Source organism: Lissotriton vulgaris, chromosome 8 (assembly GCF_964263255.1).
Source record: "Lissotriton vulgaris chromosome 8, aLisVul1.2, whole genome shotgun sequence".
In the NCBI taxonomy this organism is placed as follows: domain Eukaryota; kingdom Metazoa; phylum Chordata; class Amphibia; order Caudata; family Salamandridae; genus Lissotriton; species Lissotriton vulgaris.
In genome coordinates, this window is record NC_141696.1 from 93896621 (window position 1) to 93914311 (window position 17691).

Genomic DNA, 17691 nt, shown 5'->3' on the forward strand with positions numbered 1-17691 from the left:
TTTTAAAACAGGGGCAGGCCAACAGCTGGGCGTCGGATGATCTAAGAGTCCGTCTAGGCAGATATGGTGTCAGGCGTTCCTTAATATAGGCAGGCGCCTGTCCATAAACTTGTAAACCTGTAAACTTGCCGATTTATAGAGCGCGAATTGTTGCCCGGAGGCGTCCAAGCGCTAGGATAACCAGAGTCTACTAAAGGCGTGGGGGGGAAGGCAGGAAGTTAATGAATTGATGCAAACAAAAAGGTCTTTAGTTGCTTGCGGAATTCAGTGAGGTTCGGGTTTGCTGTAAGATTGAGTGGAAGGGTGTTCCAGGTCTTGGACGCGTTGTATGTAAACGTCCTTCCGCCAGATCTGGATCTTTTTATTCTTGGTACCACTGCCGAGAAGGTCTGGCTGGAACGAAGACTTCGGTTTGGGGTGTAATGGGTGACCAGGTCGCGAGTGATACTGGGTCCTGTGTCCCAGAAGGCTTGATGGGCTATGCATAGTGTTTTGAACAGTACTCTCTGCCGGATCGGAAGCCAATGAAGGCTAATCAGTCCGGCCCTCACTGAGTGTCTGCGGGGAATTTTAAGCAATAAGCGTGCTGCGCAGTTCTGTACAATCTGCAGCCTGCGTAGGGTATATTCTGGTGCGCCAAGATAGAGTGCATTATTAAAGTCAAGGCGTGATTGAATAAGACCTTGAATAGCCACCTGTTTGGCTTCCATGGGAAGGAGGGGAAATATTTTATTTAACACCCTCATGATGCCAAAACAGGTGGCTGAGAGTTTTGTGGCTTGGACATTGAAGGATAGCGAATTGTCCAGCCACACGCCAAGGCTTTTGATGTTATTTTTGGGGGTTGGGGGAGGGCCTAGACATGGGGGCCACAGAGAGGGAGAAAGGGACAGATCTGCTGGGCCTAGGAGCATCAGCTCTGTTTTGTCCCCGTTCAACTTCAGGGATGATGACGACATCCAGTTCCTCACCTCCTCCAGGCATTCTCTAAGCCCGCCTGGCGAAGTTCGATTTGCCTCCTCCGCCAGAGATTACCATAAAGCGTCTTATGTGCAATGCACAGACTCTTAAACTCCACCCTCTGTTTCACCGGGAGCCAATGGAGTTTTAGCAATAACGGTGAAGCATGAGAGCATCTAGGAAGCCTAAAAATTAGACGCGCAGCATAATTTAAGACAACTTGCAGTCTGTGTGTCAGATTTTTTTGCAAACCCAAGTAGAGGGCGTTGCCATAGTCCAGGCGTGATATAATGGTGGCAGAGACCACCGTACGGAGCATTGATTGGGATAGGAGGGGAACTAGCCTACGCAGCTGCCTAATTAGGCCAATACATGTGCCCACGACGGTTGAGATCTGAGCCGTCATTGACAATTCCTGGTCAATTTTTATGCCAAGGCTTTTCACACTTGGCACTGGCAGTGGTGCGGATCCAAGATCTTGGGGCCAGAACAGATCCCCCCAAGGTGATATGCCCGTAGATACCACAAGAACCTCTGTCTTTTCAGGGTTGATTTTCAGCCAATTGGCAGTCATGAAAAGTAATAAGGTAACATCAAAGTTATTCCGTAGGAGAGATAGCTGTACATTAGTGAAAAAACTGTTTAGAAGTTTTTCACTACCAGGACATGTAAAATTAAAAGTGCATGTCTACTTTCTAAATATACTGCACCCTGCCCTTTGGGATGTTCAAGACCTAGCCTAGGAATTACTTGTAGTATTGAAAAGGAAAGTTTGGACCTGGCAAAAGGTTTATTTTGCAGGTTGAAACTGCATTTTACTACGGCACACAGGCTGCATTGGCAGGTCTGGAAGTGGGTGACATAGTCAGTGCTTCAGGCCCGCTAGCAGAATTTAAATTACAGCCCCGGGACACAAGTAGTACCACTTTACAAGTGATTCACAAGTAAATTAAATAGACCAATTGGGTGTAAGCCAGTTTTTCCATGTGTTAAGGAAAGAGATAAATTACTATAACACTGGTTAGCAGTTGTAAAGTGTGCAAAATCCTAAAAGCCATCAAAAGCGGGTTCAGAAAACAGGACGTTGATGGCAAAACGTTTGGGGGTGATGCTTCAGAAAGTGCAAGTTCAACACCACATCTCTGTGATCTCACATGCTCTTGTTTATACTGCATGCTCACTGTAAATAGGTACACTTGTAGGAATATATCTCATTTCCCTCTATTATGAACTTTTGGAGACTTCTTGTGTATTTCTGTCTACACCTATAAAATACAGGCTAGGAATCTGTGGAAGTTCTAGGAAACAATAAATAACAGTCCCATTGCTAAGTGTTAGGTGATTGTTAGATTTGGGGGTCTCTAGTTGGCAGAGGAAGGTACCTTTTACCAAATAGGGACCCTTGCGTCTAGTCAGGGTAAGGGGCTAGATTCCTAAAATAACCTCTGCTTACCCCCTTGGTAGATTCTCATGAGCAGGCAGGCTTATCTCAGAGGTAGTGTGTAAAGCATTTGTGTACACATACAGTAATACAGTGACAACACTACAGAGGCACCCCACACAGGTTGTATTCAAAAAATAAGTATTTTTATATAGACTTAACATAAGACCACAATTGACAAAAATCCACAATACTATACTTTAGAATGGTAGAACTAGCTTAGTTCTCTTTAGATGGTAAATGCAACACTTTATGTTCAATGTACCTTTGGATGAGTAACGCTATACAACAAAAGAGTTGCACGGAAGGTGATGCGTTGGTTGCTTACACGCAAGAAGAGCTGCCTAGGGGACGGTGATGCGTCAGTTCTTCTCCGCGTGGGGAGGTGATGCGTCTGTTTCTTACTGCGCTTCCGTGTCGTTACGACCGGCAGCGCCGTGATGCGATGATGATACGGTGCAATAAAACAAAATGACATCTTCTTCTTGATGCGACAATGACGAGGCAATGTGTGCATGCCCGACAGCCGTGCGTGACTCAACAAATCTTCTGAGCTTTGACAGGCCCTGCGACTCACTACTCCGGTGATGCAACGGCATCTGCTGCGCCGGCGATACTCTTCTCCGTTCATGCAAGGCCCTTCGGTGATGCGATGTGACAGCAACTGCGGCAACCCCCTTCTTCAGTGATGCGACAACAGCAGCTGCGGCAGCGACACCCTTCTCCGGTGATGCGACGGCATCTGCTGTGACCGTGACAATCTTCAGCGGCGATGCGAATCGCTTCTGCGATGAGATGACAGCGGCTGTGGCAGCATCACACTTCTTCGTGAGTGGCTGTAGCGACAGGGTAATTTTAGTCTATTTTCAGACTGGTGGTGACTATAATCTACTACCATTTCAGTCCTAGTTACATTTGCGTTCATTTGTAGGGCTTAACTATGCGCTTTGACAGGATTAAGTGCCTTTTTCCATTTTCTCGGGCCTACAGGCCCGAAAGCTAGAGAGAAGCAATTTTGTATTTCTGCCTCGACTGTCCGAGGCGCTTGCAGGGTAAAGGTAGCATTGAGAATTCATCCTGTTGTTCGCTAGAGAGGAACCGGTAAAGACTGGTCCTTATCGAAGAAATGTATTTGTCTCCCTGGCTCTAGACGCAATACGCAGGTGGCCACTGTGGAATGCGAAGGGAGCCGGGGACTGGTACAGGAATTCGGTGGGAGTCGGCCTACTACCGGAATTTTCCATAGAGAAAGTGAGCTCTATATTATCAAGGAGCAAGTAGAGAGGAGGGAGAGAGCAGCGTGTGGAGTAGACAGAAGAAGTTGGTCGAAAGACTGGTGCATAGAGATTGATATCATCAGCTAATTGAAATCCTGAAACGAAGAAGGAGAGTGATTGAGAATCCTATAGTGACATCATACAGGAGTGGCATAGACTAAGTCCAGAAGAGGGTTCGAGTATCTTGGAACCATGGCAGCATAGATGAGGCATAGCGGTGCAGACGTGTATTCGTGAGCCATAGAGGGAGAGCAGAGTCCCGAACATATTGAAGACAAAGCGAGAGAGAGAGGGATCAGCTCCGCTGCTGAGATGGAAAAACACACGTCTAAGGAGAGGCGTTCTGAGCTTAGTGTAGAATACAAATAACTATTCATTTCTATCCCCTTTTAGGTTATAGGTAGCGACTAATTTAATCCATGTGTCTTTTGCTCATTCTGTCATGCTTGATTGTAGAATAAAGATTTAATGATAAATATCTTTGAATGTTGTTTTTATGAATGAGATTAACCTTTCCTTTTAACCAGGTGCTGACGTACAGAAGGATGGGATATGCCCTTCTGCAAAGGTAACTGATGATGAGGGGAGAGTGTGAACTTCATTTGGGAAATAACTCTTAAAGGTGAATCCCCATTAGTATCCCCATTAGTGTAGATCATCGGGTGACGTTAAAGATATCTTCGGGTGACATTAAAGAGATCGTCGGGTGACGTTAAAGATATCGTCGGGTGACGTTAAAGAGATAGTCGGGTAAGGTTAAAGATATCGTCGGGTGACGTTAAAGATATCGTCGGGTGACGTTAAAGATAAAAGTCTTACGGGACTATAAATATAGTGTTAAAGATATCGTCGGGTGACGTTAAAGAATATAAGATGATTATACAGGCTTGTAAATAGCTTCTTTTCACTTTCTCAGGTGAGTATTCTAGATAACTTGTAAATAGTGGCCTGAGAAGAGTGTCCTTACGTGACGACTGGGTTAGCCACGGTTGGTGAGCTGCCTGTTCTGAGAATCTGGTCGTTACAGTGGCGCTTCCAGCTCCTTGTGACATCCAGACCGCCAGAAGGCTATGCACAACAGCAGACACTTCCCAGCAAGGGCACTCAGGTGAGATGGTTGGTGAAGTCTGTTATCCCTGAGACTTCAGCAGGAGGCAAGCTCAATTTCCAAGCCCTTGGAGATCTGTTACAAGTCTCCTTTCTTTGGCAGTCAGACAATTACTTCAGGCCAATCCCCCAAACAGCACTCAGCTTAGGGAGAGTCTCCTCCTTCAGTTTCTCTCTGGTTCCTCTCCTCAGCAAAGTTTTTCTTGTTTCCTAGGTCCAGGTCTCCCCTTTTTTACACCTGTTCTCTTTGTTCTCTGAAGGCAGAGATTGTCTGTACCTAGCCCAAAGCAGTTCTGGTCAGTCCTAGAGCACTTTGTTGACAAGACCCCTTCTTTACTTTGACAGTGTGGTCCAGGGACATCAGACGCACCACAGGATGTGGAAGGCAGGCACAGCCCTATTCAGCTCCCAGGTGCCCCCCTCCCCTCACTCTACATGCAGATGGGTCTATTCAGCCCTGTGCTGACTCACACTGTCTCCTGGAATCCCCCAGCCCCAGCCCCTGTCACTCAAACTCCAGACAACGAATACACAACCTAGCAGAGGCAGGCTTGGATAGTTAGGCAAAAAAATACATACTTTCTAAAAGTGGTATTTTCACACACAGAATGTTAAAATCAACTTGATTAAAATATGTATTTTATTATTCTGAGTTCAGGCACCCTAAACTCGAATTTCTACCTAGTTCCCTGAGTCAGTTAGGATTATAATATGTTATAATCAAACTGCCCATTCTAGCCTATGGGGAACAGGTAGCCTTGCAATAGTGAAAAACGAAAATGGCTATAATTCACTAACAGGGCATGCCACACACATCAAGGCAGATACCTTGAGAACTTAGCAGATAGGAATTTGGGGCCCTTCTCGCTAAGTGTGTTGAAGACCATACGGCCTGTCTTAAACATGGACCGTTGAGTCACCAGAAGCCAATACAATTACTTCAGAAGTGGTTTGATGTGACAGTGTTTAGGTTGCTGAAGGACCAGCCTGGCCGCTTAGTTTTGAATTAGCTGCAGCCTATGGGTCTGTTTAGCAGGCAGCTCTAGGTAGATGGTGTTGGCATAATCCATTGTGGACATGATCAGGGCCAGCATGATAACCGTGCTTGCTTCCCTGGTGAAGAATTTCCTGATTTTCTTGAAGGTGGTAGATGCAAGAGGAGGTAACCAGGTTGATTTGTTCATGCATGGATAGCTTAGCATCAATTTTAATCCCCAGACTTTTAACCGAGTTTTTGGGGGTGGGTGTAGGGCCCAATGCAGCTGGACAGTGTTCTGGCGTCCACTGATCGAGTCTATTATTTGAGATGACTTTTTTATCCGAGTTTAATTTGAGATAGTTATGACTCATCCAGTCTTTAATGAAGAGCATGGTGTGTTGGAAGACTTTCTTAGATTCCTCCATCTCATCAATCGGGAAGATCAGATGCATGTCATCTGCATAAGTATATACCTTTACTCCCCTGGTTTGCAGGGCATGAATCAGGGAACATATATAGATGTTGAACAAGTGTTGGGAGAGAGATGAGCCTTGTGGTACACCACCAGTGGTGTTGCCCCAAGCTGAGGCAAAAGGGGTCAGCCTAACCGACTGGTAGCGATCCCCTAAGAATGAGAGCATCCAGTACAGAGCCTTGTCCCTCAGGCCTGCGATAGCATTCTATCAGCTAATATGGTGTGATCCACAATGTCCAATGCAGCGGATAGGTCTGATAGAAAGAGGGCCTGTGTGCACCCCTACCTGCACCCTCTTTCAGATCATCCACTACACTCAGAATAACTGCTTCAGTGGAGTTTGAGGGTCTGAAACCAGCCTGATGGCTGTCCAGGTTTTTTCAGTAAAGGCACAGAGAAGTTTCACAGATACAGGAGCTGCCTCCAGTATCTTCGCCGGATATGGGAGGAGCGATATTGGTCTGTAATTGCTCATTAGACTGTGATCTACCCCTACTTTCTTTTGCAGTGGGACCAACACAACCTCTTTAAAGGTGTGTGGGACCATCCCTTGCTCCAGAGAGGTGTTGAAAGATATCTGGAAAATGTGTCAGGAGATCTGTTTGTATCCTAGTGGGGCAAGGGTCGTTGGGGGAACCAGATTGTATCTTATTTCTAAGCTCTACCAACCGATCAGGGGTAACATTTTGAAAACTAGACAAAGTTAAAGGATTAATGAATTGCTTATGAGATTTCCAATCTTGAGAATTAGATAAGATAGATTTCTGGATGTTCTTAATTCTGTCAACAAAGTGGGTACTCAAGTTATCACACAAAACTTGTGAGGGGGTAATGGCCAATGTGACACGGTCAGCACTAGAGAGTTCTCTAACTAATTTGAAAATATCCTTAAAATAATTTTCATAGCTAAGTACCCTGTTTGTGTAAAAGGCTTTTTTTGCCTCCACAATGGCAACTTTATACTCAGATAGTGCTTTACTTGCTTTACTAGGGACTTATAAGTAAATTGAATAGGCCAATGCTAGTTAAGCCAATGCTAATATGTTTTATGGAGAGAGTACATGCAGTTTAGCACTGGCTAGCAGTGGTAGAGTGCCCAGAGCCATAAAGCCAAAAAAAACAAAGTCAGAAAAATGGGATATGGTAGGCAAAAAGTCTGGGTCTGGCCCTGCAGTAAGGGCCATTTCCAACAATTAGCCATCCTGCTGAGCTTAATTGTATTAAAATACTTTATTGAGTGGTAATATTTATATTGCTATCCTCTCTTGGGTGAACACCCATTACAGCGATGTGCCTACTTCGCGGCAACAGCACAACGCAATTTTAACATCACAGGAAGCTTTACATCGTAAGGCTTAACAACGCAAGCCCTTGCATCGCATTGTCGTTCACATGTCATGCAATTACGACGAAAGTACATGCAATTACGACAAATGTACTGTTTCTACCCAGTTTAAATATATGATTTCATACAAAATATTCGGCACTCTCTTATTTACATAGCGATTTCAAATAATTCGGCACTCCCATATTTACATAGAGATTTTAAATATATCATTACATACAAAATATTAGGCAAATTTGGAAATAGTCAGCCGCCATGCGTACATTGCGTCATTCCTTCGGTCATCGTGAACAGGAGAACCTGGACATGCAGTACAACTGGGACGAACCTTCCCTTAAGGTAAGGCACATATTTTTAGAGTAACGGAAGGGGAGGGCGGGATAACTTACAATATTTCACAAACATTAATTTAAAAAATAATACAAGGCAGAGGTACATTGCATCAGTCGTTTATATATAAAGAATCTGTGGGCCAATTGTTGCTTACGTTCATTACTGAAAAGATCATTCCATGCTACAATATTTATATAGATTTATTTCCAAAAATTGTGTCGGGCTACAATTAAAAAAATATTGTTTACTGATAGATATTGCTATATAAACATATTACATGGGATTACTTTTGAATGCTATAAGGGACTATAATTGATATCTGATTCATATTACATGGGATTACTTTTGAATGCTATAAGGGACTATAAATGATATCTGACTCATATTTCATGGGATTACTTCTGAATAATATAAGGCACTATAAGTGAAATCTGATTCATATTACATGGGATTACTTTTGAACCTGGACTTGCAGTACATCCGGGACGATCCTTCCCTTAAGGTAATGCACATATTTTTAAAGTAACGGAAGGGGAGGGCGGGATAACTCAAAATATTTCGCAAATGTTAATTTAAAAAATAATACAAGGCAGAGGTACATTGCGTCAGTCGTTTATATATATAAAGAATGTGTCGGCCGATTGTTGCGTACGTTCATTACTAAAAATATAATACCATGCTACAATATTGATATAGATTTATATCAAAAATTGTTTTGGGCTACAATTCAATAAAATATTGTTTACTGATAGATATTGATATATAAACATATTATATGGGATTACTTTTGAATGCTCTAAGAGACTATAATTGAAATCTGATTCATATTACATGGGATTACTTTTGAATGATATAAGGCACTATAACTGAAATCTCATAATATAAGACACTATAATTGAAATCTGATTCATATTACATGGGATTACTTTCGAATGATATAAGGCACTATAATTGAAATCTGATTCTTGCATGCACACAGGATCGTAATATGCCACGTTAAAATGTTATCCGTATTTAAAATTCATTGAACCTCAATTAAAAATATTATCAGTATTTCAAATTGGTTATTAATTAATGTTTCATGTACCTGTTGGTTACACTACTTACACTTTGACAGGGAATGGAAGACCAATGTTTTCATTTGTAATTGTTTGCTTTACATGTTGATTACACTGGTTTGCATAAACGTCTTGTTCGCTTTAGTCAATGGCAATAAGAATACAAATTCTGAATTAGACTAAAAAGTAGGCATTAGGGTGCGGTTTGCCTATTGAGTGGTTTAAGGAGTTGTGCCCTCCCTCAATAGCATTGTTTGTCTTTTCTCCTCACTCTAAGCAGATCGAGTAGCAGTTCCACCAGTCCACAAGAAAACATGGCTTCCTCCTGTGACATGACCTGCTTAGATGGCCTATCCATGTGTCTTCAAAATAATTGAGTATTGGTGCCAATTTGTCTTTGTTTGACGTAAAGTAATCAGACTCAGTAATAGATGTTTTGTACTCATCTACACTTTCGGGAGGAACAAAGCAAAGGGCTGTTAGTTTTTTTTGCTCAAACTGCAGTTTGCTGTCAGACACATAATCGGCAATTAGAGATGTTTTTGCGCATTTTGCCCCAACAGGACAGAGAAAAGTGGAAAAAACACCCTTGAAGTTTAGTCTCTTAATACAATTTGCTTATAGTATTCATCATTGCAAATTCAAAGTCTATTATCACTTTTTTCGGACTTTAGCCAGAAGTTTTGGATTTTACAACTGATAAAAGATCACTATACGTGGACGATTGTTTGTCTGGGAGCAAACTGTACACCAAGGGGACAACTGTGTTGTTACAGTAGCCGTTTATTGTATATATTTGGGTGTTTGAGGGGTAACGCATTTAGGGTTGCATGCCTGTTTTTTACGCTGTATATTTCTCCCCGGGTTTGGGATACTAAGCATACTCGTTGCAACATATCCGGGGATATGTTGGGCTACCTCCCTTAAAATTGCACCACACGGTTCATTGGAGTTCACTGCAATTTCTTTCATTTCATTCACAGATTCTCTCACTTGAATCGCCGTTGCAGAGGCAGAGTGGCTATGGTATGTGCTTCTTAAAACAAAGTCACCCAGAGTAACCGCTCTGCCTCTGCAATTGGTGGAGTAGTATTGCATACACTTCCAATGACACCTAGGCTCTGAATTGTGCTCTTTGCAATACACATAATCACTATGTTGTAGTAGGCGGTTTCCTCTGCTGGAGGTAATGTATTTCGCCATCTTCAGTCCAGAAATTAGCTGGGGAAAAAGGACAGACAAAAGCAATATCAGGTTAAATACACAGACAAATTGACTAATTTAGTTTGGAATAAAAAAAAGTAGAGATGCTTTTTAGGGACATTGCTGCCCACAATGCCAAAAGATAATATTATAGTTGTTAATATATAATTAGTGTTGCATTAAAACAAGTCTTGTTGGGCCCTATATTCAAGTCCTTAACTTTAATGGTATTTCATTTATTAGATTTCAGGGAAATTCATGTAAAACAAAACGAAACAGTAACCTATTTAAATTTAAGATTTCACATGTTATACTTAATCTTGCACCAAAATCGCGGTAATATAGCGTACTATAGGCATCACAGGAATGTTGTTTACTTTTTTAGGCAACACCCTTAGTTTCATAGGGTAGAGACCTTCCACTTTTTGCATCCCACGTAAAACACTGGTTAATTTGTTTAAGAAACCTTCAGAAGCAGGGTTACAATTGCAGATGTCTTTCATGATTTAATTACAAAAACATGACTTGTCAAGAGCCCTCTTCCCGAGGCTTTGCCAATGAGCCCCTCCTCCCAGACACCCACAGAAGAGGATGCAGATGGCAGCTGTGACATGCATTACATATCTGTGGATACATTGGGATCTCAGATTGTTCTACACTAAGGCCATATTCCTTTTCTTCTGTGTGGCTTAGCTACACTGTCAATATCCGACAGTCATAGTTACACAGTTATAGCCCCAACAAAGATGCCATGAGGCCACTGCCTAAGGAAGGCAATCAGACAATTCTGGCTAACAGTAAACACGAGCCTCTTATTATTCCTGGATGTTTAAAAGATTAACTTAGATACTGAGAGAGATTGAAAGTTCCTGTGAATCTTTATCTCGCAACAAATTGATTAATATAAGGCAAGACTACTGATGAATTGTAAAGTGGAAACATCAAAAATATTGAATTAGAACATGGTCTGTGGGGCATATCAAACCGCTATATAAAGAATATGAAGTATGCTACTTAAGAGCAGATTAAGAATATGAAGTATGCTACTTACGAGCAGAATAAGGTAATGATTATGTGTGTACAGTGTATAAATAAAGTGATCTAAATCAAGAAAAGGGGAGTTAGAAGGTTTTTAAAGTGGGTTGCCTCCACTTCTAGCTATAACAATATACCACAAAAAGAGTACTCACTTTCTCATTTCTCTTTTTATGGAAAGGGCTCTCACCCACTGTAAATTCAAGAGGCCTCGCCCAGATGCTAACTGTGTCTGGATGGGCACAACCTTGACTCAAGTCTCTTATGTCACAGTCAGATCAACCAGATCAGATCTAAAAACTCATTAAAATATAACAAGTACTGAAAAAAATAAGTCATCCTATTCCATATTTACACAGCTAGAGCTCAAAGTCTTTTTCAGTTAAAATAATATTTACAGCTGATGAAAGAAAAACTGCCTTGGTGAATTAACAGTTTAATTCAAATTCAGATTAAAAAAAGAAGAAAATAGGTTGCCTTTATCACACTTACTTGTTTGGCTAAATGCCTAGACTCGATGTACTTGTTGAAATGTTGAGAAAACATGTATGATGTCCCGTTCAATCAGGTCACAATTGGTTAGGAGGAATGGAGTACAACTCAAGAAAGTTGGGAATTACAGGCAGTATGCCAGTGAAAGACAAACCCTGTAAAAGTGAAAGAAAAACATTCAGTACAATGACCGAATGCAAAGAACGGATTTAAAAACAATCATTGCTTTTGGAAACTTACTGATTAGGGCGGATGTCTGGACGACGTTGTAGTAACGTCTGGTCTGCCGTACAAACAACTCACAAATGGGTTGAGACACGGAGAGCGAAACCTTTTATACCCCCATAATGTATTTGTGAATATTTAAGTTAATATATATGTAAGGCTACCTTTTCAATTGTTAGTTTAATCCTCAAAAAAAAAATAACATTCAAAATGAAAATAGAAAAGATTTAGCGTGGTGTGAGAGCGGGGGTGGGGTGAGAGTGGGGGCCGGGGTGGGGGGGTTGGGATTCGTTGAAAAATAACAGCTGATGATGCCTTCATAGAAAGTTGGGTAGGACTGTTCGGAAACAAATGTACACTTTTATTGCTATTGTTACACTACATGAAACTGCCTGTGATGCTTAATATCCACCGAATTTCCCAAAAATGATTTCACTTAGGAACTGGTATTAAAAAAAAAACGCTGCACCCAAAACCCTGGTTTCACTGAAGCCGCATTCCAGGGACTTTGCAAGCACCAAAGAGAACACAGTACAAAATGTAATGGCATGTGATTTCTCTGTATGCCATCTGGTGGCATTGCCTATAGGGTAAACTACATTGCCGTTGAAACGGAATGCTTTGTGAAAATTTGCAAAGTGATAGTCTTGGCGATGTGGGGACTGCATGCTGAAAGCACCCGTTGTAACGGTGTGCGATGTACCATCATACATTCCTCTCTTGTGATTGAGACAAAAAACTTTGATTCCTTGTTGTTAATTTGAAATTGTTTTATGTAAGTTTGGCTATGATTAGAAGATGCTAATCTGTACAAACAACATCATTTCAGGTAGCTTAAATTAAAAAAAACATCATCTAGTCATACCGATCATGTGAATTGAGCAAAGTGGCATACAAGTACGTTCAAAATGTGACTCTGCACTTCATCCTGCCAGAGCCTTATGTTTCAGTAAGGCCTCCTGATCCACACACAAATTGTGAAATGGAAGCAAGTCCAGCAGAAGGAGTCAGTTAGAGAAAGGCTCCACATCTCTGGAACAAACATGATCATCAAAAGAAAAATAATTTAAAAATGTAAGATTCTGGAAAAAAGCGTGAAGGCCATACTTTCTACCAAATGTTCCAATTGTGGACCATATCTAACTCCTCTTACAGCACAGGAACAGGATCATACATTTAAAGTAGAAAAGAGTGGATGAGGCAGCCAAGCTGAAGGTGTTCTTAAGCCCTTGGATCATACTCTTTTTCGTTTGCTCTCACCCAGCCACACATCCCCATGGGCCTTACCATCAACCCACTAAACACCATTGTTCTGATACATGTTGGCAGCTAAACCATCTGTTTGGATATCAACCAAAAAGCCATCGAGATACTCATTCAGAAGAGGGTGGAAGGCAACTTGTTTAGTGTGTTCCAATGGCAAAAAATCAATAGGTGGCATAGTAACTGTATATCATAGTCACCATATTTTCTGAAATAAATGTTGTTCCTCAAACACATGACTGCCCATTGAAGTTAATAATAAAACATTTACACCCAATGGGATGATATTTTCATACATAATATTTATTAAAAAATATACATGGTAGACAATGTACTGTAGATGATATTTTGAAATCTAACCACATACATGAGGAATAGTATACACAGAATGCTTCTAGAGTTTCATAGTTTCTCTCCTTATACACATTAGCTGGAAAACAGTAAAACAACTATATTCAAATCTAAAGTCAAAGGTGTTTCTTTCATATTGAAAACAAAGCAAAATATGGTTTCCTTTGAATCCTACCTAGATGATTCTTTTCAATAAGTGATTAAGCTGCCTCATACTGGTACATCCGTGGATATGTCTAAAATCATTTCTTAAAGAGACCTTTTTTCATCTATCCGTTCAAAGACACAGGGGATTGTGGTGAAAGTAAGTGTTTGAAGATGCAACAATCCTACTGATTGTTTAAATCAGAATGAAGTTATTGGGATGGTCTTGTTCAATTGAGCCGATCATATATAAAACTAGGCTAATTTGAGAGGCAGCATTTCAGAACCCTTTCTCTAATCTGCTTTGTTTTGACACCATAAATGATTGGGTTTAACATTGGTGGTCCCATCAGGTAGCAGGTGGCCAGCAATATATGAACATGAAGTGGAACTTCATGGCCGAACCTGTGTATGGCAGACGAGAGCACAACTGGAACGTAAAATACTAAGATAGCCCCAATATGTGAGGCACAGGTGCCAATCGCTTTCATGCGTTTGTCTTTAGATGAAAGTCTAAAGACAGCCCGAAGAATCAGGACATAAGACACTGCAATAAACATCAAGTCTAACGCCACAACAAACACGACTGTGGCCATCCCATAGATATTGTTTAGCGTTACATCAGCACAAACCAGCTTCAGAATAGCCATGTGTTCACAGTACGAATGATGGACAATAACAGAATTACAGAAGGGCAATCTTTTCAATAGGAAGGGCATGGGAATAGATAGAGTGACTGCTCGAGCTAGAGCTGCTAGTCCTATTTTAATAATGGCCAGATTTGTCAGTATGCTCTTGTATCTCAGCGGATTGCATATAGCAACATAGCGGTCAAAGGCCATGGCCAAAAGCACAGATGATTCCATCACAGCGAAAGAATGGATAAAGAACATCTGGGTGAGGCAGCCATTAAAAGAGATTTCTCTGGTATCAAACCAAAGGATGGCCAGCATTTTGGGCATTGTGGAAGTGGATAACACCAGGTCAATGGTGGACAACATACAAAGGAATAGGTACATAGGTTCATGAAGTTTAGGCTCTAATTTGATAATGACCAAAAGCATCAAATTCCCCAGACATGCAATAATGTACCCTGAGCAATAGGGAATTGTGATCCAAACGTAGAGGTGTTCAAGGCCAGGAATTCCCAACAGAAAGAACGCAGAGGGATTGGCATTGCTGACGTTGAATTCACCCATGGTTTTTCCGTGTGGTGGCTGACAACTTTGCTTGTTAATTTCTTTCCTTTGACAAACAGAAAAAAATGACAAAAGTAGGAAAGTAAACTGTAGATCTAAAAATCTTTTATAATTCAACCTTTTTACATTCATTAAGAATTCTTACAGTTTATTGTCACTAGTTGAACTGGAAAATAAGTTTCATGCGCATTAGAGAAGTAGTAGGCCTAAATTAACCTAGAGATTAATGTTGCAAAAGGATTAAGGGGCATATTAACAAGGAACAGGGAAAATTAATGCTAAGGGCGCCTAGAGTTAATTTTTTTAACGCCCGCTATCGCTGGATAATATCGCCTGGTTATCACGTTATTGACAACGCTTACCGCCTAGGCGATAAAAAAATCCAGCGATAGCGGCATTTTGGGAGGTTATCGCTGGTAATGCAGCAATAAAACTGCAAGGATGGGGATATCATTGTTGATAGCCCATGTTGGACTGAGCCATGTAATCCATCCTCTTATTGGATTACATGGCTAAGTCTGAAAATTAGCACTAAACGTGGTTAGCTCTGCTTTTTTTGTCTCTAACAGGGTTAGCGGGAAGCTTGATAATAGGAGAAATGTTGCTTAGCAAAATTTCTCTTATTATTTTGCTCTGGAACGCCCACTTTGCATCTCATTAGAGATGCAAAGGGAAGTGTAGTGAAAAAGGGTGCTAACATGCGATTTTGCGTGTTAGCACCCTGTTGTTGAAAAGGCAATATTTTTTATCACCGCTTCTTTGGCTTTTAAAGCCAAAAAAGCGGAGATAAAGCCCTTGTTAATATGCCCCTACATTAGTCCTTTATATCCACCTCCTGTCCTAAGCTCCTGTATTACCTGCATTATGGAAACAAGGCATTACCTCAGGACATGAGGTATTACATAACTATCAAAATCATGGATACATTAGTCAAGAGGCACAAATGACCATGTTTAGTTGGAGTATATTTGTGTCTTAAAATAGGAAATATGATTAGGTGTTTTCAGGTTTAAAATGCAATGCCTAAGAAGAGGTTATTTGCTTAGTGACAACGTCGGACAGGAGTGTAACCAGTTAAGTACAGTGTAAGTATCAATTTAGTCACTGCTATAACTGTATGCCCTAGTGGCAAACTGTATCCCTCTAAGAACTGTAAGGGAGTATGTGGGCATAGCAACAATTGCAAAGACCCCCACAGCTAACATCCTTTGTTACAACTATGGTTTAGAACCATAGAAGCAGTGCATATTATGTAATTGTGTACAGAAGATCATTATGGGCTTGTTTTAGAGTATGACAGGCTACCAGTGTGGGAAGCTGGGTGTTGGCTGAGTGGAGTATTAACTAGGCCTGGGCGGTAAATTCCGTTCCGCTCGCGAAATTTGGGTAATTTTGTGTTCCGCGGAGAACGCAAAATTGCCCAAATATTCTGCGTTCCGCGACTTCGCAAACTTTTTGCTTGTTTGCGTTCTCAAAATGTGTGTTCGTGAGATATATCCCCCAGAGCACGCAAACAGCGATTGCCAACAGTAAAAAAGCATCACGAACAAGCAATTACGCGTGTTCGCGGAATTTCTGCATGTTCGCAGAGATTTTTTACTGTTTCGCTGAGATTTGCGTAACCCAATTATGCAAATTCCGCCCACCCCTAGTGTTAGCCCTGCTCAAGTAGCAGCCACAATCTCTTACAGGGTAAAGTAGTAAAGTCACCAAATTCACCTGTGATTAACTCTGGTAGCTTGGCACAAAATCGGTCAGGTTTAACTTAGATGCAAATGAGCTGACAAGCACTGGCTGATCCACCTGAGCACAGTGAGTAGTACAGAGACCTGAGAGGACTTTGGGCGGCATTTCCAGCACACCCAAAAGGATGTATTGCTCTCTGCTGAAGAAGGACAACGATCCTGAAACACATGTCTAGAGATACACAGCACTTGCTGCACCAACGAGGGTGAGAAACTAAAGGCTGTCACCGAAGTAACTGTTATCATGCACTGCATTTACCATGATGCGTTAGAGTGAACTGAGTGCTGGGATGTGAGGCAGCGTGCTCCCATCCTCGTTTTACATTTAAAATAAATAAATAGTTAGTGTAGGAAGCTGGCTCTGTATATACTATTCCAAAGTGAGGTATAGTGTGCACAGAGTCCAGTGGAACCCCAAAGGTAGGCAGAGATAAAGTTAGATAGAACCTTACTCTCTATTTGTGGTAGTGTGTGATGAGCAGTAAGGCAGTATCAGAGGACAGTGTTAAGAATTTTCTGCACACACTCAGTCAGCAAATGAATTCACATACTCTAAGACTGAACTTCAGACTAATTGTTTTTGTGTAAAAATATTCTTTTAGTTATTTTATTTTCTAGAACTAAGCAAGCCTGACACAGGTAAGCAATAAATATGTTACAGTAGTAATGCAAATGAAATACAGGTTGAATGATAATTGTATATGCACTTTGGTTTGATTTACAGTATGGATGCAGAGAAATGCAATACTTAGTAAATGCAGTACATAGACATAACCCCTTCGCTGCTAGGCCTTTTCCCCTCCTGTGCTAAGCCCTTTTTTGGCGATTTGGGGTAGTGCGCGCTTAGGCCCTTGTAACTTTTTGACCACATAAGGTATCCACGCCAAATTTGCGTCCTTTTCTTCCAACATCATGTGGATTCTAAAGGCACCCAGGGTTTGTGGATTCCCTTGGAGGGGTCCCAGAAATTGACCAAAATATAGTGACATTTTTGTTTTTTTCAGAAAAATTGGAAAAACGGGCTGCAAATGAAAGCCTCTGGGTTTTTCCCTGAAATTG

General features: G+C 41.3%; 1 protein-coding gene across 1 annotated transcript; it reads right to left on the bottom strand.

The window, feature by feature from the left end:
• Nucleotides 1-8107: 8107 nt before the first annotated feature.
• Nucleotides 8108-14887, bottom strand: LOC147693508 (olfactory receptor 52K1-like). The gene is made up of 2 exons (XM_086933232.1): nt 13968-14887; nt 8108-8132 (listed from the first exon to the last, which is right to left on the bottom strand). The coding sequence occupies exons 1-2, from the start codon at nt 14885-14887 to the stop codon at nt 8108-8110; spliced, it is 945 nt and encodes a 314-aa protein (XP_086789358.1).
• Between the last annotated feature and the right edge of the window lie 2804 nt (nt 14888-17691).

What these genes read in the sequence shown, in the direction of transcription:
- LOC147693508 (XM_086933232.1), bottom strand. Translation starts at nt 14,887, where the DNA reads ATGGGTGAATTCAACGTCAGCAATGCCAATCCCTCTGCGTTCTTTCTG. An exon ending in ATTAGAGAAAGGGTTCTGAA is followed by an intron (nt 8,133 to 13,967) that starts ATGCTGCCTCTC and finishes GTAGCCCGACAC; the next exon opens with AATTTTTGGAAATAAATCTA.